At 39.4% G+C, this 27631-nt stretch overlaps 2 protein-coding genes and 1 long non-coding RNA gene across 3 annotated transcripts in view; 2 read left to right on the top strand and 1 right to left on the bottom strand.

Annotated features, from left to right (window-relative positions):
* Positions 1 to 173: 173 nt before the first annotated feature.
* LOC134863168 (polycystin-1-like protein 2) lies at positions 174 to 18608 on the top strand. The gene is given in 42 exon segments (XM_063881499.1): positions 174 to 489; positions 1100 to 1258; positions 1349 to 1537; positions 2534 to 2644; positions 2960 to 3107; positions 3223 to 3452; positions 3541 to 3951; positions 4357 to 4484; positions 4582 to 4720; positions 5364 to 5562; positions 5663 to 5774; positions 5862 to 6003; positions 6172 to 6384; positions 8186 to 8328; positions 8605 to 8784; positions 8861 to 8998; positions 9348 to 9494; positions 9574 to 9698; positions 9792 to 9912; positions 10364 to 10492; positions 10583 to 10622; positions 10625 to 10807; positions 10962 to 11152; positions 11247 to 11477; positions 11862 to 11963; positions 12043 to 12221; positions 12311 to 12457; positions 12557 to 12756; positions 13019 to 13245; positions 13339 to 13555; positions 13892 to 14364; positions 14557 to 14653; positions 14738 to 14878; positions 14958 to 15143; positions 15696 to 16026; positions 16274 to 16407; positions 16505 to 16632; positions 16752 to 16912; positions 17403 to 17613; positions 17733 to 17834; positions 17919 to 18050; positions 18162 to 18608. Coding segments are annotated over 42 exon segments (7464 nt in total). The 3' UTR covers positions 18333 to 18608.
* On the bottom strand, positions 6882 to 8099 carry LOC134863171 (uncharacterized). The gene is made up of 2 exons (XR_010165623.1): positions 7743 to 8099; positions 6882 to 7390 (listed from the first exon to the last, which is right to left on the bottom strand). It is a non-coding gene; the product is annotated as an uncharacterized LOC134863171 (long non-coding RNA).
* Positions 18609 to 19687: 1079 nt separating the features above from the next.
* nfat5b (nuclear factor of activated T cells 5b) overlaps positions 19688 to 27631 on the top strand; it is a 33419-nt gene continuing 25475 nt past the window's right edge. Inside the window, 1 exon segment of the mRNA XM_063880931.1 lies at positions 19688 to 19932. Within this exon segment, the coding sequence (XP_063737001.1) occupies positions 19860 to 19932 (73 nt within the window). The 5' untranslated portion in view covers positions 19688 to 19859.

Here is a 27631-nt window from a genome sequence, read left to right as displayed (position 1 = left end):
TACAGGCCTGGTTCTTGTTTACACACAAGAATAATGGTAGCTACACAAAGCTGGACAGCCACTAAGGAAGCATTTGTAATGTCAGAAATCATCCCAAAGTGCTAACTGCTGACGTCAGTACCCTTTAAAGACATGATGTTGCCAACGAGTCTAAGCAGTGCACAGGTGCAGACATGGAAAGCACCACTTTCCTCACTCTGACTGTAATGCTTCTCTTCATCACTTGCTATGCTCAGGAGGATACAGAGGCTCTTTCTTGCCCAGAATCTCAGATGACCTTTGACGGCTCTTGCTATGAGTTTGTGGGTCTGCAGCAATCCTTCCTCAGCTCCCAGGGGTGGTGTGAGCGAGGAGGAGGACACCTAGCCTTCATCCTGAACGATGAAACCCAACAGTTCCTCCAGAAGCACCTGGAACCGGAGAAGGACTGGTGGCTTGGGCTGGCACCTTCTGCTCCAAACCTCACGCTCGACTCTGCAGCCACTGACGGTAAGAGGGCATGTGGGAGTGAGGGGGGATAAGAGTAGTCACTGCATGGCTTCTTATGGCATTATATAGATTATTTCTATTAGTACATTATTTTTAAAACCTTCAGTTTCACTAACTACTATTTTCACACACAACTGAATCTCTGTGATCAATGATTGTATCGAATAATATCGGTAATAGAGATTACCACCTCAGCTGCTATCTATTTGGTCAGCTGGCATGTCCATTGTATAGATCTCTAATGTGTTTGTTTGCTGACATTTGTTGGAAGACACATTCTGATATCTCCCTCCTGCAGCCTGTTTATTGAGAGATGTTCATCATTCATTTAAACTTTTCAATAGGCTAGCTGTCAAGTGGTTTGATTTACAAATGTGTTTTTATATCCTTTCTCACTCATTCATCCTGTCAACGGCTCAATCTATTGCTTGGTTGTTTTACGATCCCTAAATTGCATCGTAACAATTACCTTAACAATAGGTAGGGATAAGGGAAACAACCTTGTGTTAATCATCTGTGGGGATAACATCTTCTACAGCATTTGAGCCTAAATAGGAACATATAAAATTGTTTCTTTATCAAATTAAATTGTATTTTCTTTTTTCCCCAGGTTCCCTTGCCTGGCTGGATGGCTCAGATGTCAGCTATAGTAACTGGGTGAACATGCCAGATGCAGAAGCAGCCTGTGGACATATCCTAAAACAGTCAGGTTTTCAGTGGGAAGCAGCAGGAAATTGCAGCCAGGAACTCAACTTCATTTGCCAGTTTGGTATACACTCATAAGTAAATCAACGTATAGTATTACATCAAGTTTTGTTTACTCGGCTAAAATAATATTTTTTCGCCTTTATTTTTTTAGATTCTGGGAGATCTATTGCCTGTGATGGGCGGAATGCAACATTACAATGTGGTTCAGGGCAGCTTATAGAGATAGATGACAGCTTCTATGGTCGAAAAACTATTCACTACTGCCGATCCAACCCTGCTGCCTCACCCACATCCTCCCAGGAAGAATGCAGCTGGATAGATGTGACAGATTCTATAAAAGGTATGATAAATTACATAAAAGTATTTCTTTCCCTTAACATGAAATCCAGCAGTGGCTTGGACTGGGAATCGTAGGGTCGCCGATTCAAGTCCCCGAACAGACTTGAAATATGGAAGGTGGACTGCTACTTGGAGAGGTCCCAGTTCACCTCATAGGCCCTGCTGTGGTGCCCTTGAGCAAGGCACCGGACACCTCCAATCCCCCCCTCCCCATTGCTCCCCGGGCGCTGCACGATAGCTGCCCACTGCTGCTAGTACTAGGATGGGTTAAATGCAGAGGACCAATTTCACTGTGTGTGCTCTGATGTGTGCATGTATGTGACAAATAAAGAGGGTTTCATCCTCCGATTCTATCTATCTATCTAAATATAAAGGTAGAGAAATGGCCTTTTTTTTGTTCTGGAAACACATCAGCTATGATCAAAAGACATAAACATATGTGTAATAGATCAGGGTATTCTTTATTTACATTAAAAACATATTCACTTAACTCTCTTGTACTTCAGTTTAAATAATGGAATATCTCTTTCTAAAGTAAAAGCTATGGGAACATATTGAGCATTGTAAAGGCAGCGTTAAGAAAATCCCCATAAATTACGTTTTTGTTTCTTGCTTTGTGTCAAACACAAAAGGGATCATTGCCGTTTGAGTGCAGACTAAAGGATTACACTCAAGGGACACTACATTAGGCAAATCCCCCCTTGGCTCTGAAAACATGGACTTTCAGGTATATATACATTCAGAATCATATCAGTCTAGGATTAGTAATGCCGAAGGACTTCATGCAATTATGAAGCAAAACATTTGTGTTTCTCATTATTATAACTGCACCTCTTCAAAGAGCGACACCTATACGTTTAATTAAATGTAATAGGATGAACATTATGAAAGAGTCATGCTTTTTCAACCTACGAAAAACAATATTTTCAAGCCCTCTCCGTAAGTATGATTGTAAGATGATCAGCAAAATATTTAATTAATTGATGTGTCATTCCAGCTAATTGCCAAGGACTGCAGGAGTGCCAGGCTCCAGTTGATCTGAGCCTTTTTGGTGAACCATGTCCTGTGCTGGGAAGTTACCTGTCTGTAGAGTACACCTGCAAACATGGTCAGATTATTTATTTGTCTATTATACAAAGAGTGCACTTTTATTTCTCTTAAATATGACTTAAGATCATTATTAGATGGAGAAAATTCTTTAATATAAGCCTACCTTTTGCTATATGAACTACCAATACATTTCAAATGATTGCCTTACTGTTTTTTTTAGCAGAGTCAATGTAAGTGTCTTGCGCTGTTTTACTGAAACAACAAGTGTTGACCCCAGGATTGCACATGCTAAATTTCAAGCTTATGATGTTTGATCAAACGTTTCTGAATCAATGTTTCTATGATGCAATTAAACTATGTGATTTTCTATCAGGGCTTCAGCTGTTGTTGAGCAAGCTGGCGGCCGTCTTTGATAATGTCACCATCACTGTGAAGTGGCTCCTTCATCCTTTTCAGGGAAACCTCACTTGCACACTGAATGCTGGAGATGGCCACAATATTGATCCTTACAGCCCAGAGGAGTGAGATAGACTTTGCATTCAAACAGATAAATAAAAAATAAATGTACACACTTGTTTAATTTACTTTTTAACTGCATTTAACTGTATTTTTGCTTATACTTTACCTGTCTTGCAGGATGGAGAGTACTGTGATGCATACATTCAGCCGACCTGGTGTTTTCATGGTTGTTGTGGAGTGCACTACCAAAGACTTCCGCGTTACAGCTCAAAAAGCAATAACCATTCAGGAGCCTGTTAAAGATTTTGGCGTCATTAAGTGCTTTAGCAGAAATATGTCAGCAGATGGCACTAAATGCAACGCTCTCAATGGTAGGCCTGTGAAGATTCAAGTGATAGTAACAGCAGGTAAGTCTGTCTAACACTGGAGGGGATGAAATATCAAATAAACCGCCAAAATGCAGAATAATCTGATCCCCTTTTTCCCTGTAAATAGGTACAAATGTGTCATACTCAATTCAACATGAAGGCCATCTGGTTGCAAACTCATCAGCAGAGAGAGGAATCGCACCCCACAACATTACACTGAGTGCAGGTGTGGTGGAGAAGCTTGGACAGGGCTGCCACAACCTGACTCTAACTGCCTCTAACAGGGTTACAGCCCACGCAGTGTCCACTGATCTGGAGCTGTGTCTGCTGGAGCCCATTGAAGGCCTGCAGGCCTCAGTGATAGCGGAAGATGACGAGTGTCCTGACTCTAATGATCTCATCATTGGTGTTTCGGTGGAGCGAGGAACCCCTGTGGAGCTGCTCTTCACTCTGACTGGAGCCCGGGACACGCTCTCCGAGACAAGAGACATGCTCAATGGCAGCTTACAAACGTACACGTTCACCAGCCCACTTGAAGGTAGGTGCTTCTTACAGCTTGAGCCACACTGTATGATAATTAACCTATAACTATACATGTTGTCATATCTTACAGCTGATTTATTCTTTCATTTCAATTTTGTTCGTCATGACTTCAAATCAGTGTTTTCTGTTTATGTTTTAGTAGTACATTTTCATGGAATCCATGACGTTAGAAGTCCCCAATTGCAACTGCTTGGATCACATCAACTTCATTATTGATAATGCTTTGAAAATAAATAAATGTACATTTTGCTATGGTGTTTGTTTTGTTGTACTAGTGTATTCTTGTTGTCCCCAGTTAGTTGTCCTTGTTTGATCAACATGTTGGTAAGATGAGTGTTAAATGAAAGCAATAAAACATATATGTATTCATTGCTTTTGAATACAAACTGTTTTGCTGAAGGACTGTTTAAGGTGAAGGTACGAGCCATGAATGCCTTCTCTGCTTCTGATGTGGATGTGGACTTAGAAAACATTGTCCGGGCTTGCCAAAATTATTCTGACTCCATGCCAGATAAACAAGAAAACCGGGTATAAGACATTATTAACAAACAATATGAATATATGCAGGTGTTTTAAATATTTGCTTGTTTCTGTGACAGCACAATGACTTTGTTTTCATTTACAGACAAGCAGTGTGAGTACAAATGATTTGAAAATATCTGCTGCTCCAGACACTGTGGTTGACTTCTCTCAGAGTGTCACTCTGAGTGTGACTGGAACTGAATCATTGTCCAGCAAAGGACTAGCATTTGAATGGAAATGTAGTAAGTATGACAATTATTCAACCACTTGGCTTATATTAAATGATACTTGAACCATAATTAAAGTGTGTGGCTGTGAGGTCACTGCAATGTTAGGTTTATGAGATAATGAAAGTGCCAATACCACTTATACTCATCAGTATCCAACTTTTGCTTTAATTTCAGCATTACTGGTGTCAGACTTGCAGTTTAATTTCTGCTAAAATCATTGTTACATTCTTTAATTAACTAAATGATCAGAATCCTCCCATGTTATTCTGGATTCAAATATGTTCCTGGTTTCTGTCATTGCACTTACTGTAACTAGCAATTGTGGTTAAGCCTAGCCAAGACACCTTTTTATCCAGGTTTTAGAAGCCAGGATATGATGTTTACATGTTTACAACTAATACATAACCTCCAAATAGCTAGGATACCAGTGCACATTTAAACACACTTACTGTATCACACAGATATTGCATGGTTAATGGTATGGTAGTTTCTGAGACTGCAGTCATTGGGGAAGTCCTACTCGGTACTTGTTACTTTCTCCTTCCCTTAATGGAAGTAATATGCTGCAATGATACTGTGTGATTTATGACAATTGTGACTGTCATCTCTTCAGTGTTGAAATGTTATTTTAAAACTCTACTTCTGCTTCTTACAGAAGGAAACTGTAAATGCCAAAACAAAACAACGGATGAAACTCATGTTATTGAAAAAGATTGCCTTCCGAATGCCTTTGATTTCTTCAATTACACTTTAACTGTGAGGAGGACCACCTGGTTTAGGGAATGGGTTGACTTTGCGTCAGCTTCGAAGTGCATCACTCTTGCTCCAAAAGAATTCAAAGATGTAACCATAAGGTAAAAAGGGAAAAGAATAACAGAAGAAAGCTCACATCTCCAGGGCAGGTTTTATAAAATATGTAAAACTACATTAATATATTTACTTTGGTTCTTGCAGTTGTGACGATTGTGCTTCGTTAAATGTCAATGACAATGTAAGCCTCAGACTGAGGTGTGTGACAACTTGCCCAGATGTAGTTTGGTATATTGAGGACCCCAAACCTGCGGCAGTAAGTCTGGAACCATAATATGTAACGTTATTTAACTGAGGCATAAGAGATGAATGTGTTAATTAATGAATGACCATCATTTCTCAGGATGACCTCAAAACATGTTACTCCGAAGCAGGAAGAAAGCCTCCTATTGAGAGGCAGGACGGTATCACTGAATACGTTGTGCACAGCCAACTTCTGAAGGTTTCAAGGGAGACTTTACACAACATCAGTGTATTTGCTTATGGTACGTTCTCATCCCATAGTCAGTAATAATGTTTTGGGCCTTTTGAAACCATGTTGCTTTGTTCAAAACTACAAATGGCTTATCTGGAAACTGAAATAAAGTTTTGCTTTAAAGATGAAGGTACATTGGTTTATAAAACCAAACTGTATTTATTTATTTTTTCTGCAGGTCAGAATGAGCCAGGTTTTGCAAAGTACACTTTTCCAATACCCGGTCCTGAGCCAACTGAACCAGCTGCCACTGATGCTCCTGCAAAGCGCAGCCCCCCCTCATGTAGCATCTCTCCAGAGTCAGGAACTGTTCTTGATGCTTTTGACATCACCTGCCAAGAAAGCTCTTTCTGCTCCACAGGCTGTTTGTATTGCTTCAAAACAGAGACAGGTGAGAGTGGGCACTGATACCTCTTGATTTAAATCATAAATAAACTACAAAAACAACTCTGAATGAGGGAACATTTTCACAAAGTACAAATAACAATTTGGGTCTTGCAGTTGCATTTTAAACAAGATTTAAAAATCCTCAATTGTACAATCAGTGAAAGTGAGTATTCTTTTAACAATGTAATAAAGATCTAACCATACGCTATCTAATATCACAAAATATTATTGAAAATTGAGTACTTTTTTAACCCCTTGACGCCTGAATTTAAATGCAATTATGTTAAAAAATTTATTTTATGTGTTTTTGCTTTCAAGCAGATGCTAAATTAAGTGGAGATTATTAATTTCAATTTAGCACATAGAATAGATATAATTTTGGGTATGATGCAAATTAGCGACAACAGGCATTAATGGATAAAATAGTAATTTGGGGTATGATGCAAATTAGCGACAACAGGCATTAATGGATCAAATAGTAATTAAAACACATTTCCCATCTCAGGCATGTAATTCATTTTATTGATGCCAACATATAATTTAAATTAAAATAGTATTAATTTCATGACAATATGTCAACAGACATGCAAAACTCATGACAATGACAACAAAACAACAATAAAAAAACAGCATGTAGAACTGTGTGTAATAGAGAGAGAGTGTGTGTGTGTGTGTGTGTGTGTGTGTGTGTGTGTGTGTGTGTGTGTGTGTGTGTGTGTGTGTGTGTGTGTGTGTGTGTGAGAGAGAGAGAACGAGAAAGAGAAAACACTTAGAGAGAACAAAGGATGTGCCGAGCTGTCTTACTCATGAACTCAGCTGTCAAAAACTCATGACATCATTAACCATTCATTATAACAATGAAAACAATAACAATAACAAGAACAAAACAGCTAAGGTTGTAGTAGGTGCTCTCGCAGCAGTAGCTGCAGAACTGGTGCTAGGGACCGCATCAGAGTCTCCATCAGTGCTGCCACTGTCATCACTGCTGCTGCTGCTGCTGCTTTCATCACCTGGTGTAAAAAAAAAAAGTCACTATTGAAAAGAGCAGACATTTTTATTTATGATTTATGAGTACAGTTGTAAGACAGAAAAGTTCTTTGAAAACAGCTTTCCATACTTCGAGGTCAAGCTAAATGAAAGAAATAAAAGGTCACTATTGAATGCAGACATCTGTATTTACATAATACAAAACATGTACTCATTGTAACCAATGTAGACAATATGGCCGAATGTAGCGAATTCGCGACACACAGAATCACTTCAAATAACTTCAGAAATATCTGTCAAAACTATTCTATTCTGCTTCGTTAGCTGCACAAACAAACAATAAACAGCAAAATATTTTTTTTTTCAATAACTTACCTCAAATAGGACCGTATATTTCGTATTGCTTTCTCCACTCGTTAGCGTCTAACCGGATATGCCCGCCTTCGTCGACCGGGTGTAAGTTCCCACTCTTTGACCGGTCCTACGAGAAACTAGTGCTTGCAAAACGTTCCTAGGTCCGTATCGAAGAGACATGAACCGGCATTGGGGGAACACATGCACGATCTCGGCTGCATTTTTAATAGAAGCGGTTTGAGGCGAATTCGCGACAATAGGCGTTAAGGGGTTAAACTGTTGCTCATGAACAAACAAATGTAGAAAAAAATGTTTAATGAGGAAAACATTCAACTTTAAAAGAACAGATTTGCTCGGAAAATAATGGCATGGGATGAATCTTAATGCTTTGTCATTAAGCAAACATAAACATAATTGTGAATTGTTTTGAAAAGTTTTACTTCGTGGCATCTTTTGTCTTCAAGGTAAACATCTGCGCTGCAGTAACGCAAATGAGGTTAAATCTGTCTTCCTGCCTCTCGGGGATTACAACAACAATTACAGTGTGTCTGTTGTGGTCACTGTGAAAAATGAATATGAGAAAACCACCACAACTGTCTCCACTCAGGTTTGTCATCTACCATTAATGATTTGTGTTTTGAGAGAAGATGTGTTTGCACGGACAGTTTAAAGAAACACTCAGATACAGTCCCATAACTCTGATAAGATGGGAGTACTGTAGAGTGTGATTTGTGTCATTAGGAAGATAAAGGAAACATGTTGTCCATATCAAAAGTAAAATAATGGTAAAGGTAAAGACCTTACCGAGTTTGTCACAGTGAGCTTCACAGTTGAGGGCTGATAAAGTCTTAAAATAATTAAGTTACTGTTAATATTCCTCAAGGTACGTAAAAGCAGCTCCAGTATGTCTGTGGAGGCGCTCCAGTTTGCCGTGGAGGATTCTGTGAGTCAGTTAGAGCAGCAGGGTCTGCTCTCTGGAGAGGCACTCGGACAGATATTCACTTCAGTTTCTGATATGCTGAACACAGAGGAGGACAAAGATAAGAAGGATGCGAGGACAGAGGTAACAGAATGCAGTTGATGATGATACTGGATGTCGTTGTTGCACTGAGAGTTAATCAGCACCTCCTTCTTTTCAGCTAAGGAAGCAAATGCTGACCAAAATGACCAAAGTTCTGCTGGACTCACCCAGCAACACGACTCAGGAAGTGCAAGTGACGGCCAGAGCTGTGGCTGGACTCACGCAGCGGCCGGACGAGCTCACACCCGCTGCTCAAGTACAGTACAGTAGATAATATTTCTGGTAATCAATATGAAAATGCAGACAGCCGTTTATTTTAAGACTTTGTAAATGAAGGCTTAGGTCTGAGTTACTGTCACACAACAACAAATAGCGAAGAAAGATAAATGTTTAACATTTGGTTCAGAGTGCAGGACAGCATTTAAAAGCCTTTAACTCTTAACTGCTCTTAACTGGTCTCAATGTTAGTGAACTGAGATGTAATATGATGTTTAGATAATAATTTCATAAATATGTTGCTTCTCGTATGATACATGTCCATCAGCTCTTTTGAAAGTTGTTTACAGATCCACTGTATCTGATCTGTTGCTGTACTTCCTCTTCAGGAAGAAGCAGGTTCATTGTTGGCAGACCTCAGCTCCTCCCTCAACACTATCAGTGTTAATCAGGAGGACGGAGATGACGGAGAAGTAGTGCAGGCGGCTACACCAATAATCGAAGCAGCCAGTAATATTTTGAATGTTTCGTCCAATGTAAGAACAAAACTGTCACTGATATTGATTAATATCTGTTTTTCCACATCCTAAACAACATATCATTTGTTTCCCACAGAAAAAAGTCTCAGATTTTCTTCTTACTGGGATAGGAAATGTTCAAAGTGCTTTGCTGAATAATAAAAAGCTGAATGGAGACCCTGCCATCATTGATTCTGGTCAGATCAGTGTGTATGTAAACAGGTAAGAGATGACTGACATAGGCAAAAGCTAGTACTTAAAAATAAATGACTTTTTGCTAAAATAACAAAGATATTTCTGATGCTGTTTCCACAGAGTGTCTTCAGGAAAGATGCAAATGCAGGACATAAATGTCCAGAAGAACAGCTCCTCCAGATTTTCCTTTCCCACGCTGCCTGCTCATATTGTCTCTCCAGAGGAGCCAGTGGATGTCAGAGTGAGTGTGTGCAGTGTGAAGATGCTGTTATAGCCTGATGTTGGTTATGTTTATTCCCCTACTCAAGTGTGGTGGAAATATGTATATACTGTATTTGGAAAGCATGGGGCTTTTCCTTATTATTGAAAATCCATAATGCCGGCTCATTTAAGATTTGCTCCTGAAAAATAAGGACATAATTGTTTGCATTCGTAACAAATCTTTATTTTTTCTTTAATGCTTGCAAACTTTTGGGTTAGAACTTCTTAATTTGAAAAGCTCAATATGATTGAGATGCGAGGAATTGTATCTCAAAACTTTATTCATATTTGATAACAATGACACTTACAACTGTGGACGCAAACGAAAAACACTGAGCCATATTGTCTGTCGGAAAGTGTACATAAAGTATATGTAAGATCAGGTCTGCTTAGGAACATATGAACATATATCAGTGTCCTGCTCTTTCCAGATGATGAGTTTTGAGAATAACCCATATTCTTGGAAGGGGGGAAACATCACAGGAACTGTTGGGTCGGTCTCTCTCTCCAGAGCAAACGGCACTGTCATTCCTGTAGAGAATTTACCCGATGAGATAGAGGTAATGTTTGTTTTTGAGTTGCTTTACGTTTCTTTTTTTGTTGGTCACATTTATAGATTGTTCAGACATGTGTTTTTTCCTGGTTTTTAGATTCTCCTACCAAGGCTTGATGTTGGGCAGGAGAACAGCACAGTCTGGACTTGGCCAATTACAGCACATTAATCATTGATGTTCCCTCTCCGGATGTCACTCTTGTGCTGAAAATGGAGCCATCAGAAAACATCTCCTTCGTGATATTCCTGGGATTTAAAGATTATCCAAATAATGAGAATTATATTGCCAAGACTCAGATCCCTATTGAGAATGCCAAAGAAGGTAACATTAGGCTACCATATATATATTTTTTTACAGCACTCAGTACATCGCCTAAAAATATGTTAATATATTCTTATGAGATCCTAATGAGAAAATATGCTGAATATGTACATGTGTGTCTCCATATGTGTGTGTTTTTTGTATTTGAACACAGATGAAATGTACACCTGGGTTTTGAGTCCCAAAGACAGAGGAGGAGAAGTCGGAGAACACTACCTGGTCATAAAGCCCATTGTTGAGCCAGGTGTCAAATCCATTAACGCCACTGTCACTGTCATCTCCCTCGCTGCCCAGTGCAAATACTGGAATGAAACAGACACTTCTTGGAGTGAAGATGGCTGCAGGGTAAGAACAAAACACACATCCACAGTGGTTTCATCATTAAATCCTTGAAAAGTGATCTGTGAAGTTAACAGCCATGGTTTTGTTTTGCCTGCAGGTCGGTCCTCTCACCACGCCTCTGGTCACCCAGTGTCTCTGTAACCACTTAACTTTCTTTGGCAGCTCTTTCTTTGTTATGCCCAACTTGGTGGATGTCTCACGTACTGCTGAACTTTTTGCTACATTCACCAACAATCCTGTGGTGGTGTGTTTTGTGGGGGCCATCTTTGCTGCCTATTTCCTGGTGGTTGTGTGGGCACGCAGGAAAGACATCCAGGACTCAGCTAAGGTGATTCTAATGACAGACTTTCAACACTTTATGTTCTAGATTTGAAATTGCAGACCATTTTGGTGGTCTTATTCAGACTTTGCTGCCTAGTATCAGTACCATGCTAGAAAACCCCTTTCAAAACTATTGGACGTCAGAGTGTATGTAAATGTCTGGTTTATGCATTAAACCCTGTTCTACAAATTTACAACTGGTTATTTCTCTCATGAAATACCTGCCACCTACTACAAAATGCACTCCCATTAAAATAACTAAGAGAGCAAGCTTATGATTTAAATGTATTAGCTGTAAATGTTTCGTTCATCTTACATTTGATGATGTATAACATTAACTTAATGTCATTGAAATTGCTAATTATAAATGTGACTTCACATTAACTTGTAGGTCAAGATAACAGTACTTGAGGATAATGACCCCTTGGCGGAGTATCGTTACATGCTGAATATCAGCACAGGGCATCGGCATGGTGCATCCACCTCCTCTCAGGTCAGTAATGTGTTTTAAAACCAACAAAAATTGTGCTTCTGCTCATTATTTCTGATGCTGACCCTTTTTTTGTTTGTAGGTCACGATAACCCTGTTGGGCACAGAGGGAGAAAGTGACCCTCACCATCTGACAGACCATGAGAAGCCAGTGTTTGAGAGGGGAGGGGGGGACTTGTTCCTGCTGACCACACACTTTTCACTTGGAGATCTGCAGAGCATCAGGCTGTGGCATGACAACTCAGGAGCGCATCCTGCATGGTACGGACTAGTTCATAAGACATGATGATGATTAAATTGGATTCAGCTTCATTTTAGGCACACACAATAATTATTGATGTTACATGCAGGTATGTCAACAAAGTGATGGTGCAGGATCTGGAGAGTGGTCAGAAATGGCACTTCCTGTGTAACTCCTGGCTGGCTGTAGATGTGGGAGAGTGCTCTCTTGATAAAGTGTTCCCAGTAGCAACCGAGATGGATTTGAAGCAGTTTAGGTAAGACCGGCTATCTAATAAAAGCACATTACCAAGGAATCTGACGTGGTTTATTATTTCTGAATCCCCGTTTCCTTTTTTCCCCATTTCTCTTTTTAGTAATCTGTTCTTTATGAAGACAGCCAAGGATTTTAGGGACGGCCACATCTGGTTCTCTGTCATCAGTCGTCCTCCCTGTAGCACTTTCACTCGTGTGCAGCGAGTGTCCTGCTGTTTTTCCCTGCTGCTATGCACCATGCTGACTAGCATCATGTTTTGGGGCATCCCCACCGACCCCTCTGAGCAGACTATGGACCTTGGTAAGTATTGAAACCTCAAGTTTCAAGGATTTCAAGGCTCCTAAAGTTAGAGGTTTTAAAAATGAAAAAAAAAAAAAGGTGCGTTGCCTCTTGGGAGGTCTAAATATTTAAAGGGGAGGCTCATTGAATAGAAGTGACATTATATTACATTAGAGCGGGATTGCATGAAACAGATTGAGTCAAACAAATAAATACCTAATGAAGATCAAATCCTTTATCAAATCAATTTAAACCCAATCTAAATTCACACTTTACTTTGCAGGTCACATCGAGTTCACCTGGCAACAGGTTATGATTGGCATTCAAAGTTCAATCATCATGTTTCCTATTAATTTACTGATTGTGAGTATCTTCAGAAACACTCGTCCTAGAGAGAGGGGCGGCAAGACAGACACATCTAAACAAGGAAAGACTGGTCGGGTATCTCCCACACAGACGTCTTCCCCTCAGAAAGAGCTCAAGGACATCACACCAGACACTGTGATCAAGGTGAGGTGACAGAGAGCCTTATAAGGTATGATAACTCATCTGTTCTACACGTCTGAAGTGTTTAAAGTGCTTTCTTTTTGGTTCCTTTATTAGGACATAAAGAGAATTGCTCAGTCACTCTCTAAGGCCATGAAGAGTCCTCTACCTCACCTGGAGCTCCGGCCTGGACAGCAGACGGACATCAACACATTGCTGTCTCTGGTTGAGGACATCATACGGCAGCAGAACCGTGCAGATGGAGATTTTTACACTGAAGCCTCTAAGAGGGATCGCTCTATGATTCTCAGTTTAAGAGCAGTTAATCTACAAGGTAAACAGCAACATGCCCTTTACAAGGTTCTTCATATCTTGTGTTTCACATATTGAGAAGCTGGTCCATTTGGAGGACCAGGCCTAATAATAACAATTGGATTGCCAAGGCCACACATTCATATAATTTAATACATTAGGTATATGTAAAAAGCCATAGGAATCTATACATATCTAAAAAACTAAGATATCTTAAAAGAAAATCCAATTGCTCTGAATGTACATTGTCAAAATGTGTCTATGTTTTTATCCCCCAAAAATTAGGATTCTGAATGACACATATCAGCATAATGTATTTGACATCTTGACCGACTAACACTGATTTTCGCATGAACAGAAAACAGCTTGTGTGGGAGCCCTGAAAAGACTTCAGAAGAGGTGCAGAAGAAGAGCAACAACAGCCGGTACCTGTACAAGCAGCTGCGTCATGTTGAAAAGGAGCTGGGTTTGCTGGGTCCTTCTCGCTTTCCAAAGCCAGACAGCTATAACCGAGCCATGCAACAGGTTCAGGGAATGAAGGGCCTCCTGGAGTACCACCTCCCCTCATCTGATCTGGAAGGAGAACAGCTGGACGGCAGCCATAGTCCTGACGAGAGCATCAACGGAGACTCCAGCAAGAAGCGATCCAAAGGAGGGCTGCCGTGGTGGTTTGTGTTTGTTGGCTGGATACTGGTGATCGCAACCAGCGGCGTGTCAGGATACTTCACCATGATGTATGGGCTGACGTACGGGAAGGACCGCTCGATAAGCTGGCTGATTTCCATGTTGGTCTCTTTCTTTGAGAGTCTCTTTATTACTCAGCCGCTTAAGGTGAGCAACATTACAACTCCTGTAAGAACATACAAGGATGTTATGGATAGCCATCAACATTTCCACATATTTTTGCCCCTCAATGCCATTTAATTGATATAAAGTGTTGATTAAAATATTAGTAATTATTCACATTCATTCACATCGTTATGAGTTCCTCTCTTATTAAAATCTGAACATCTTCCTTCACAGGTTCTTGGTTTTGCTGCTTTCTTCGCTCTTGTGCTGAAGAAAGTGGACCAGGAGGAGTATGGAGAGCCTCAGATAGATGAGAGTCTGAGAAACACGGGTTCGTATTTTACAGTTTTTATTGTTCTTTGTATTGTTTTGTGTGAAAACAAAAAAACTATATAGTACAACATCTCTCTCTTAGATGATCCCGATGCAGTGCGGGCAGCAAGAAGAGACAGCACATGTAGTTTCTATCAGCCACCTCCTCCTACCGACATCGAGAAGATCAGAAACAACATGATTAAAGAACAGAAAGTCTTCGCCCTCATAAGAGAGATACTTGGTAGGAAAACCTCTTTCACACAACATAGGAGGCAATGTATTACGTTTTAAGACGCTGATGTGAGATGTTTGTAATACAGCCTACTTGGGATTCATGTGGATGTTGCTCCTGGTGGCGTACGGTCAGAGGGACCCCAACGCTTACTTTCTGACCCAGCACATTCGACAGAGCTTCAGTGCAGGGATCTCAGATAGTATGAGTATTCAGGATGTGTTCGACTGGGCAAACACAACGCTGCTGAGCAGCTTGTTCGGAGAGTATCCAGGTCAGTGTGTTGTAACCTTATTAACTCTATTAAAACACAACATTTGCATATTTGTGTTTGTCTACTTATTATAAAATGGAAACAGATTAGGTTATATATTAGTCATAATTTGGTGTTTATACACATAGTTTATATCAGCTTTTTGTTCATTATGGCTTTGGTTACCTGATGTTACAGTAACTTTGATCCTTGAAATTAAAATAAAATATATTATAGAGAGTATTTCACATTTAAAATTAAACCACATATGAATATTTACAATTATTACACAATGCAATTATACAATTATCAGATTGTTCTTTTTGCTCCTAAAGTAGTGTTTTCAAATATGAGGTATAATACACATTTGCAATGTGGGAAGTTCAACTCACAATGTAGTTGTTAACTTCAATGTAAAAAGGCCTTGTGTCATTCAAAATATGGGTTCACTACTAACCTAAACTAAACGCTGATCTATAAAATGTTTTTTACATACAAAAAGCTAAAGTTTTGAATGAATGAAGGATTTTTTCATGAACTGTTTTTATTTTTGTTCCTAATAATCTTTCACAGGATTTATCACAGATGGAAACTCCAAGCTTGTTGGTAACGCTCGTCTTCGCCAGGTAAGGGTGCTTCCAAACTCCTGCCATGTGGCTCCCTCCATGCAGCAGTCCGTGCGGAACTGTCACGCTCTGTACTCGTGGGAGATGGAGGACATGGGCTCCTACAGTCCAGGCTGGAGCCGATCTGAGAAGGATAACACCTCACTGAACCTTCAGAGCCCATGGACGTACCAGTCCCAGAGAAAACTAAGGGCCTACCCCATCTGGGGCAGTGTGATGCTCTACAGAGGAGGAGGGTTTGTGGTGGATCTGGGGCCAGATTTACAAAATTCTAGCAGGTATTCAATTCAATATATTTAGAGCTCACTGAAAATTACCGTAATCCAATGTCAGGCAGATGATAACTGGTTAGCAGATTAAATAAAATTAATATCAAAACCTTTAAGGTTCCAGCTCCTTAGTTCTGGGGAATTTGAACTTTTTCTACATACAGTAATTCACATGTTGTCTTGCTGATAGTTACAGTACAACTTAATTGTGGAAGACTTGCCCTTATCATATCATTTAATATTGTTGTCTTTGTAGATCCCTTCAGTACCTTTATGACAACACCTGGTTTGATGTGTACACCCAAGCGGTCTTTGTTGAGTTCACCGTGTACAATGCCAACGTCAACCTCTTCTGCATTGTCACTCTCATGCTGGAGACCACAGCTTTAGGTAAGTAGTCCATGTCCAGCTTCTGTATGGGAGCTGCACAGAAATTCTCTTAGCTGTTATAAGACTAATGTTTTCGGTCACTTTGTTTTTCCTCCAGGAGCTTTCCAGTTTCGCAGTGAGCTTCAAAGCGTGCGCCTTTACCAGTCGACCGGCGGCCTTCACGTCTTTGTCATGGCCTCTGAAGCCATTTACTTCCTTTTCATCTTCTATTACATGTTTATCCAGGTATGAATTTGTCATCTTCTATTACAAGTTTATCCAGGTATGAATTCATATGAGTTGAGTTTACTACCATCGCTAGTAATAATACATACATCTCACATAAACTCCTCTCCTCCTGACAGGGAAAGCTGATGAAGCAACACAGATGGACTTATCTCAAGAGTAAGTGGAACCTGCTGGAGCTGGCCATCATCATCCTCAGCTGGAGCGCACTGTCCGTCTTCATCAAGAGGACTTTACTGGGAAACCGGGACATGGAGTACTACCAGAACAACAGAGACCAGTAAGCAATAAGAATAACACAACCTATGCAAGTAAATACTCAAGGATATTATCTTCACATTGGTATGAACACTAAGTATTGATTATTTAATGTGCATCATTTGCTTACAGTTTTTTAGAGTATCTGCTATGCAGGTGGTAGCTGGTACCTTGAGCAAGTGTCACGTTGCTCTGTGCGAATGATGACTTGTAAATGTAAATCGCTTTGAGGGATCATAAAGGCTGGATAAAACGCTATATAAATACAGTCCATTTACCATTAAGCCAGTGAAAGCTCAGCTCATTTTACTATTTGTAGCTGTCTACATTTTAGTTTTTTTTATATTCTGACTGTTAGAGAGAGAATACTTCATTTGAACCTTTAGAAATTATATGCAAACAGAGAATTTGTCAATTTAATTACAATAAATCTCCAAAAATATGAAGCTATTATTTCCTCAATCAATATGTAATGCAATACAATGCTCTGTGCTCCCCCGCTCTTTCTCCAGATATGCCAGTTTCCATGAGACAGCCAAGGCGGATGCGGTGCTGGGGTATCTGATTGCCTTCCTAGTGCTGCTGGCTACAGTCAAACTGTGGCACCTGCTGAGACTGAACCCAAAGCTGCACATGATCACAGCCACCCTGCAGCGAGCCTGGACTGATATTTCAGGCTTCCTGGTGGTCATGACGATCATGTTCATGGCCTACTCTATCGCTGTGAGCTGTTTCCCACACTATAACATCAACATATGAACATGCAGCTGGAGCCACTGCATTTCTTTCTATTGTATCAGTGAAATGGAACTTATCAATCACACAGATGTCTTTTTTTTCAGTCTAACCTGATGTATGGGTGGAAGCTTTACTCCTATCGAACTCTACTGGATTCTGCACAGACCATGGTCAGCCTGCAGCTTGGCATCTTTAACTATGAAGAGGTCAGTATGAGACAATTATAATTGTAGCACAGCAGATTTGGACTGCTGAGCCTTATTCAGTGTGTGTTCCTTCTGATCCTGCAGGTTCTGGATTACAATCCAGTGCTTGGAGCGTTCCTCATCGGCTCCTGCATTGTGTTCATGACCTTCGTGGTGCTGAACCTCTTCATCTCTGTCATTCTAGTGGCATTCACTCAAGAGCAGATCCATCACAAGGTAACTGACTGACCATAAAATGTTGTATTGCACACATTATGTAGAAGAATCTATCCATTATAAAGAACTTGATATTCATTGAGTTATTCATAATACTCACTGTTCTTGCAGCCGTCAGAAGAGGAGGAGATTGTGGACCTGATGTTGATGAAACTCTTCAGTTTGTTTGGACTGAAATCTAAGAAACAAGGTGGCGACAGCCTCTCTGAGAGGCCAGTAGTTTCATCTGCTTCACAAAATGGACTCTCCACGATTTCTTCTGGGAATATGTGTGATGGTTGATATGCTTGTAGATAACGCTTTGCTTCAGTTTTTGCATTCACTGCTTTATATTTATCAATGCAAGTTTACAAATTATAAGTATTTCTCTTTACTGCTGCAGATCTGTAACTCTGGAAGGAGAAGCTATACACTGAGAGAAAGTAGGAACTGAGGATGGTCCATATGTAATGCACTGTAGGCTGTAGGATATGTTGTAAAGCAATTGCATTTTTGGTTTTGTGACTAAATCTTGTATAAACTGATTTATTCCATAAAACATTCCATCATGGATATATATTGAAACGTTTTATTTAAATATATCTAAGTAATCTAGACCTGCTCACTCCCTATGACATTATAGCACTCACAAACACAACAGAGGGCTGCTTAAAACAGAAGTTATAAACAAATACAGTTCAGGAATACAATGCAACTAACTCTGCATGTTATTAGATTCAACAAGACTACATTTTGCTGGATGTATATAGTCAAAATAGATATTAATGGGTAATATGATCTAGAGATCTGTGAACCATAAACATTACTAAGCACTTGATATTTATTGGAAGGTGCTGTTTAATGACCTTTTACCATTTCAGTGTGTTGCTTCTTTAATACAGTAGAAAAAAAAGTGAATGCAGGTGAAGTTAAATAAAAGAAATATGATATATAATTAAATAGGATGCAAAAAAAAGAGGTCATAGAATGCCAATAATAAAAACTCTTACATTTAAAACAGGATATATATATATGGAGATGCATCTAAATGTTTTAAAATAAATATATTTTAATAAATGATATTAAAATAAATAATGAGTAAAACGGCAAATAAAAGTGTCATGATTCTTCAGAGACTCACATGATGTCTTATCTACATTCTTTATGTATTTTTCCTCTATTCAAGAAAATATGTACATCAAACATATACACAAAACAGTGACTTCACGGGTACACAGGTAAGCATACACAATACAAATAAATAAATAAATAAGAAAAAGAAAAGTGATTTAAAAAAGGTAACATTTCAAGTAGAGAATATTTATCAAAAACACGTTTTGTTTTGATTGCCTTCTTATTTTATCTATCTAGATTTTTAACAGTGGTGCCATATTGTTGTAATTCTAAGTAAAAATGTGCAAAGTTTGGTTCAAAGTCAGTCCGTTTCTTCTTGTGGACGTGTAATTCCCCCCAAATAAAAATTAGTTGTATAAAAACAACAATATGTGTATCAAATCCATCACCTTTAAAGTGTATATCTCTCGCCTATAAATAATCCCGACGTAGTCTTTACGTATTGCGTCACATGTGTGGGCATGTCTCCCTATCTGCTGACAACAACACGCGTCGTATGCGGACGGGGGGGGGAGGGACTCACGAGCGAAATGACAGCAGAGACGGTTTACCAGCCACAGCGACAGGACCAACTTAGTCACTACAGTTTTGTGAACACAAAGTTGAAGGTTTCCTGGCAGTCAGAAAGACAATAATATCGCTCAGCGACGCTATCTGACTTGTGGGTGTCCGGTTTCCTCAGTCTGAGGGATTGCGATGCCCTCTGACTTTATCTCCCTTTTCAGCGGGGACCTCGATCTGAATTCTCCCAGATCCTTGTACTGTAAAGGTAAGAGAAGCTTCTTTTGTCATTATTGTTTTCTGGGTTTTCGCTTTTGCTGACTGCCCACTTTTGTGGATGTGTGTGTAACTTATTTACTTACCTGGTGGTAACTGTTACTGTCGAGGCGTTCAGCCCCCCCCCCCCCCAGTGTCATTCATCTATAAACTGCCTCCTGCCACATGCCTGCTGATAAAAGTTAGGTTTTAACTTGTTGTACGCCTATAAATATGCATATCGCGTCATTCAGCATGTACTCTTGGATGTTTCTTGGGATAAGGTAAAGGTGTCTTTTTTTTTTTTTTTTTGTAAACCCTCAGCAACTGCGTGCACACCGGTCAGACCAGTTTACTTTTTCTCCGCCAGCTAAAAAGCACTTCAGTGTATTTTCTGTGTGTTATATGAATAGGCCACTAGTGCCCCCCAACTCCTACGGGTACCCCAGCCCCTTTGAGGCTCGACAATGCCCCTAGTGGACTAACACAAGTAAACCGTATCATTATCACTACGGGAGCCTAAACCAGGTGTATCATTATGGGTAATGTTTTGTAACATGCCTTATCACAGAAAATGTTAAAGGGAAAATGTGCCACCTTATGACAGGTATGTCCAATAAGTATTCATGGAAAATATAGTCCATTGGCGCAACACATTCTTCAGTGCGTGCTATATGAGCCAAGCGAGCTGAGTTCTCATGCTCTTCTATTGTGCCAAACATGCCTAAATGTCCCAGGATGCATTGCTTATGTGATTTTGACGCCCAGGAGACAGGCCATACTATGTCTGACTTTTACTTGTGGAGCATTTTAAGAACATAGTTATTGTATGTTTACTTAAGTAAAGATACAGGTTTTATCTCCTTCATTCCTCATGGTGCTACCACTAGTGAACAGCCTGGCCAGTCAGCTGCTCTCTTCTTTTTTGGACATTTTGTCCAATGCTTTCTTCATGGTGGACTCGCCTTCGTTAGATGAGGCATTTTCCTCCTCTTTTCTTTTCAGTGCAGCCATCGTCTTGGCGTTCAGCTTCTGCTGCTCCATCTGTGCGAGGTTGGAGGCTTTGGTTTTCAAGATTCAAGAAGCTTTATTTATCCCGAGGGAAATTGAGGGTTTTCTGAAGTTGCTCCTCCAAGTTCAGGACTTTCGCCTCAGGCCTCACTTTAAGGGCCTCACTGGTGCAGAGTTGACTTTGAGCTCCTCATTTTCACAGCAGAGCCTCTTGCACCTCATTGTGTTTAGCTGCCTGCTCCTCCAGGGTTTTCTGGGTATTTAGTAGCTGCTGTTGAATCTGCTCCACCTTCTTCTCATTGCCTTATCTTATAACTTTAAGCCTTTGTGCTTTAGGTTGCAGCCTCTTCACACCACTCTCCATCAAAGTTGCTGTTTTGCTGCTGCAGCTTGTTTATTTTACTTTTCCATCATTCACAATATAACCAACAATGGGACAAATATGTCTCCAAAGCTTTTTTTATACATCTTTTAAGTAAGATGAATAGCTATTGTTTAATGTGAGCAGTTTCTATCGTGGTACGTTAATCAACTCAGAGTAGCAACTGAAATTTTGAAGCTGCTAGCTAATATCCTTTTGTTTTTGTTAAATAAAATGTAATAATAACTCATTTATTCTATTATTGATTTATTCAGTTTTAGTTGTGACTCATCAGGAAGTTTTACCATAGACTCTTATCATTTCTTTTGCACCTCATAACTCAGCTGAAATTCCTTTTGTTACCTAGAGATTCTAGATCAGTAGTTTAGCCTACATTGTTTGAATACTAATCACACTATTGAGTTTTTGTGTTAACACAGTCGACTCGGCTCTGTGTAAGAGGTACAATTAGTTTGAAATCAAAGCCAACTCTCACCTGTTATTCTTTAAGATTGCCCTTTTGGTTGAAAAAAAAAAACTCCATCCATTTGATTCTTTAAATCATTATTACTGACAGGTCCACGCACCTGGGTAAAAAAGGAATAATTCTTGCCTAATATAATTGGATTGTTTCTCAGTTTTCAGAAGCCTCATTGGAATGCTAAAACATGATGAGGAATACGTATTTTTAGCAAACGAGTAGTTTAGGGAATTCCAAGGAAAAACTGTAACAATAGCAGGACAGGAATGCTGGTCACTCTACCTTTTGTGGTGGGTAAAGGACATTGGGTTAATGAACATCTTAAAATGTCTTCCTACCAGTTTCACATCAAAGGTAAAGATTGTTATGGCTTTCCCGTAAATTCTATCAATCCTGGTTAACAATTGTAAGACTAAAGATCTCGACATAGTTTTGTTTTTTCAAAGTCCGGTCAATCATTAACCCCCTGGCTGCACTGTGTGTAAACCTGGGCTTAAATAGCACTCTATTAATATTGACTCTGCTGGGTTAAGCAAACTTAGCGGCATGCGCTTAAAAATACTTGATTGCTTTGAAAGCGTGTTGATATCTGATGATGCAAGAAAAGATAATGTAGAGGAAAAACTCTGAACATAAAGAAACGTGTATTCAGAGTTTATTAGTCTGCTGTTGCATTGGGTCATAGTCTGCCTTACACCCACATATGAACTAAAAAAAATACTCAAATTGGTTCTTACAACAACAAAAGATATATTTTCTCTTGTTGCATTGATAACTGACATATTTAACTGTATTATTTTACTTTACGGTGTCTTTACTATCTTAAAATCCACCCCAACATCTTCTCACTACTTCAGATTATAGCTTTGCTCAGTTATTTGGTGTTATCAGCTGTCACAAATGAAGCGACCTCATGACCATGCTTGGCATCTACGTTAATTTGCATAATGTAAACTCAGCCAGCAAATAATGTAATAGACACCAATGTAAGTCCCACAAGAATGGATCAAATAAGGTCAGATACAGTTTGAGAATCTACTGTTAATCTTCATACTGGCAATAGAGTCTACCACAAAACTTGGAGGATTTTCAATAATAACTCCTTGGTTCTGGTCTCTCAGGCTCCTCGGTGTCTCCGAATGTTGCAGCATGTTAGTGCTGTACATTGTTTCAACTGGTGCTCAGGTGCTAAGTCAAGTCCAAGGAACAGTCAAATGCACATTATAGCGCAATCATCATATCCTCATCAAGTTTCGAGATGGAGTTTCCAGTCCAGTATGGTAATGTTATCAGCATTTTAACAAAGCCTCATACAGCTGAATTTTTGACTCACCTTATGCATTGAAGCATTTTTAAAACACTAACTAGATAAAAAAAAAGACTCCGAGCAAATCCTTTCTACTCTACAGACAGGCTTTTAAATCTCATCTTTAATATCTATTTACATATCATGCAACAATACCTTTTTAAATGAAAAACGATCAGTCAGCATAACTATCAACATTTGTAGAAAAGTGCACTACAGTTAGTTTCATCCTACAGTAGTAAGTTGTTTGTGAATTTTTGACAGCGTATCAGTTACAATAAAAAATATTATTACTTTGCTCTTATTAATGAGTTGAAGGTAAAACCCAAATAGTGATACTCGAGATATATATATCTAGTATATTCAGTGTGAGGGTGTGGTGCTGATAGATTGAGTTAGTGTGTTTGTGATGCAAATAACTCACAACTTACTTAACTTCTTTTAAATATCTTTGAGAATCATTAACACTCAACAAACATCAGTAAAAAGCATAATCAGGCTCAGGTCATAATATCACCTCCTCTGGTATTTACTGCACACCTGTGACTTTATTTTGGCCGCAGCAAATCAATACATGAGTGGTTTTACCTGTTGAAGCTGTATCACTCAAGTGTCAATTGTATGTTAATTGTGACATTTTTCTCAAAAGTGTTGCTGTTATTACCAAATTGTAATAATTATAATGACATTACAATTTCATAGATGAGCTCCAAAAAATGCTGCCATGGTAAAAATATTAAAATACAAGGGATTTCTAAAAACTTGTACATATTCCCCCAAAGGTTCCAAAACAGCCACCAATTATAAACAAAATATCAATATAGCACAACAATAAATAGTTAAATATCCTCGAAAAACCTGAAAGCTGCGGCTTGAGATCTTTGATTGATCTTATTGGTACTTATACTGCCATTGTTGTGCTATTAGTAATACACTCACTTTGACATTTATTGATGTCTTTGCTTTACTAGAAGAGACTTATCATCTTTGGACATATTTGGAACAAGCAGTGACAGTGTTTGGTACACCATGTCCTTTAAACCTCACTTTGATTGATTTTATTATCTGCAATGAAGTTATCTGCAAACCCATAAAACATCTTAAATACTATAGTGCGTTGTCACATTGTTTTCTTGAGTAGTGAAGTTAAACTTTGCCTGCTTGGCCTATTTTCGGTTAGCAGGTCAACTGTGCTCTTGAAATGTAAGCAGATCTTTGCTTACCCTAAAGCGGCCAGACACAAATATCAGCTGTTCAGAGATATAACTTGGAAAATTTCCCCTCTGCGGGGCAATTAAAGGTATTCTGATTCTGATTCTGAAGAACTACAAAGTTGAGCAAGTTTCTACAGGTTTGTTTTCATATCCCTGTTTTGAGGAATAACGCATATGCTAACGCATTCAGTTTAGGATTTCTGTTCATTAACCTGCAGATTATGTTGTTGAACAGGCCAAATTAAGTGGAAAAAGATACATTTCTTTAGATTTCAGGTTAGGTTTACTGAGTGTCTTGCTAGTTGAAAAGGGGAGTGCAAGAGACCCTGATAGAGGATTTCTTACACTCTTACGTGAAAAGCCCAAAACACCTGTGAAATCTAACATCCACCCCTAGTGTTTCGCTCCAGAGCAAGATTATTCTGAACTAAGACATTAATTATTGAAGGTTGTGAATCTTGGCCGGCAGGAGTCTTTCCATTGGCAGATAAAGAGCAGTAGTCAACGGGTCAGGAGCTTGTAAATGGACTGTACACACCGTGTTACACACTGCCAGCTTATATCCTCGCTCAAAAAGGTGGCACCTTAAATTTGAACTTTTAAACTGTCATTTATCATAATTCTTTATAGGAAAACCAATATTTTTCTCACACCAGAGCACCTGTATGAGGCCACTTCTATACCTGCCTATAGGAAGCCCCAACTATGACTACCACAACAAGAAACAAGAAGAATAATAACACTGTAAAAACATGTTTAGTTGATAGGATTTGTTCTGTGTAAAACATAATCAAGTAAGATTTTTTTAACAGTATGGTGCTTCATCCTGACATTCCAGAAACAAATAGACCAGCTTCATATAATCCAAAACCCAAGCTTTACAATATGCCCTCCCTTTGTGAAGCTTATCACTGTGCCAGAAAGCTTTAGAGTGAGTTTATTTAACTCTTTTTCGAGGCTGAATGTTGTGGTTGTGTATTGTTTGTTTTCGACGTACTAAAATATGCTTGATATTTGAACTAGTTGACCTTCAACACCACTTATACTCTCACTCTCCTTTATCGTCACCAGTGTGTTGTCGTGTAAGTCATGTGAATTGGCCAATGGTAATTAGCTCATGAAACATCCTGTTATTACGGTTTTTTTCATTGTCATTCCCCAGTTGCATTGCAGTTTCACATTTAATGCAACACTCAGTTTTCAGGGTTTTATAAAAGCTAATATGGTAGAAGTAGCAAATGATCTGGTTTGGTATTGCCTTAATCTATTGCTACATGTCTCAGGTTTGCGTGTCAATATAATACCTGAATGTAGCCGTTTTGAGTCTGTTTGAGTGATCCCTACAGAAGAAGTTATTGGATGCAAAATGACTAGGAACTTTGAGTTATAGGGTTGCAACAATAGATGTTTTTATATGAGAGGAGCAAACAAGTCAGGTGGCATTGTTATACAGTGACGAAATATAGGAAGAGGCAGCGGTTGGACTTAGATACAGGAGAGAGCTATTCTAAAAGAATATTTGGACGTAAATACGGTTGAGGGGTTGCCTCTACACGGCTCTTAACATGCAGCTAACGGCGCCAGTCGCCAAAATTAGTGGTGCTAGCAGCGCAAACAACAGAAAACGTGCAGACAGAGCTAACAGTTGTAACTGGGCGGGGAACTGGAGGGGGGCCTTTCAATTTCCAGCATAGAGAAAAATCGTTTTGTTGAATTTGGAACAATTGAAATTGCATTATGTTTTGTAAGTCCAAAAGCTTAACTATTTACTACAATGCAGTACGAATAAAAATCGAACATTCACTCATTAAATAACCAGGAACCATCTGATGTGTGGCATTTCTGCTTAAAAATTACATTAAGCAATAATTAATTATCAAAATATTACCTGGCAACAATGTTCTGTCAAGTAATTGATCTACCGACTGATAGTTGCAGTTCTAATTAAAGCATTTTTTACTTGGTATGTATTGCAATTGTGTTGTCCTCACTGCAGTGTAGCAACTGTAGCTATACAGCTAGCTAACTCTGATGCAAAATGACGACAAGTCGTAGTGAACGTTTACTTGCTGTTTACTGTGGCTTCCAACATCATCTTACATGACAGAGTGAAAACTGTAACAAAGGAATAAAGTTCGACTGTTTTAGCATAAATGGAATATAGTTGTAAATAAAACGTTGTACCTATGTGTAGTCTTTCCTTTTTAAACAGTATTTTAACATTAACTTGTTAACATAACAATGAATTTGTACTTACGACATTGCTTCTAGTGCTAACAACCGATGTATTTGACGTGTATAGATTCTGTCTGTTTACTTTCCACTTTACAGGAAAATGGCCGTTTCTTACCCCAAACTCCGCGACAGCTTGTCAAAATAAAAGTCCCTTAAACATTTTGCCTTAATGGCAACACACTCCCTGCCTGAACTACACATCACTCTTTACTCAGAAGCAAAACCAGTTCTGTAACTGGTCTTAGGTACGTTTTTGAATGTCCTTGATCTGTGGTCTTCAATTCCACCTTACGGACTTTACCATCTTCTCCAGGAGTAGCCTTTGTGATTACCGCCAAAGGCCAGTCATTGCGGACAGCTTGGTTGTCTTTGAGAAGGACAACGTCTCCTTCTTGCAGATTTTGGTGGGACTTAGTCCATTTTTTCCGGCTGTGCAAAGTTGACAAGTATACTTTTCTCCAACGGCTCCAGAACATGTTGGACAAGGCTTGTACTTGTCTCCACTGTTTGGTGAGGAGGTCTCTCTCCGTAAAGTCTCCTGGAGGAGGCGGGACGCCGACTTTCTGAGTTAATAGGAGGGATGCTGTGAGAATGAATGGATCCTCTGGGTCACTTGAAACCGGAACTAGTGGTCTGGTGGGTACGCTGGACTCGATTGTGGACATATACATAAAACCGTCTGCATTGGTTGTTAATGTATCTGAGGACCACTTTGCTATCCGTGTAGAACTTAATGGAATCTAGCTTCAAGTCCAATTCATCCTGAATAAGTTCAGCCATTTCAACAGCCAAAACCGCTGCACAAAGCTCGAGTCTCGGTATGGTTGGCTCAGATTGAGGAGCAAGGTTAGACTTCCCCATGACAAATCCAATGTCAACAATGTCTTCTTGGATGGTCTTCAAATAGGCTACAGCACCAATGGCCTTAGTAGAAGCATCACAGAACAGAGTTCCACTTGTTCGGCCTTGATTAGAGAGATGCCTGTGTACATCCTCGGTATATGGAAATGCTTCAACTCTTGAAGGGAGTTTCGCCAAGCCTCCCACTTGCCTAATTTATCTTCAGGTAATGGGGTGTCCCACTCTGATGTCTCAGAATTCAGC

Source organism: Eleginops maclovinus, chromosome 4, assembly GCF_036324505.1.
Source record: "Eleginops maclovinus isolate JMC-PN-2008 ecotype Puerto Natales chromosome 4, JC_Emac_rtc_rv5, whole genome shotgun sequence".
In the NCBI taxonomy this organism is placed as follows: Eukaryota; Metazoa; Chordata; class Actinopteri; order Perciformes; family Eleginopidae; genus Eleginops; species Eleginops maclovinus.
This window is presented reverse-complemented; position numbering and strand designations above follow the sequence as displayed.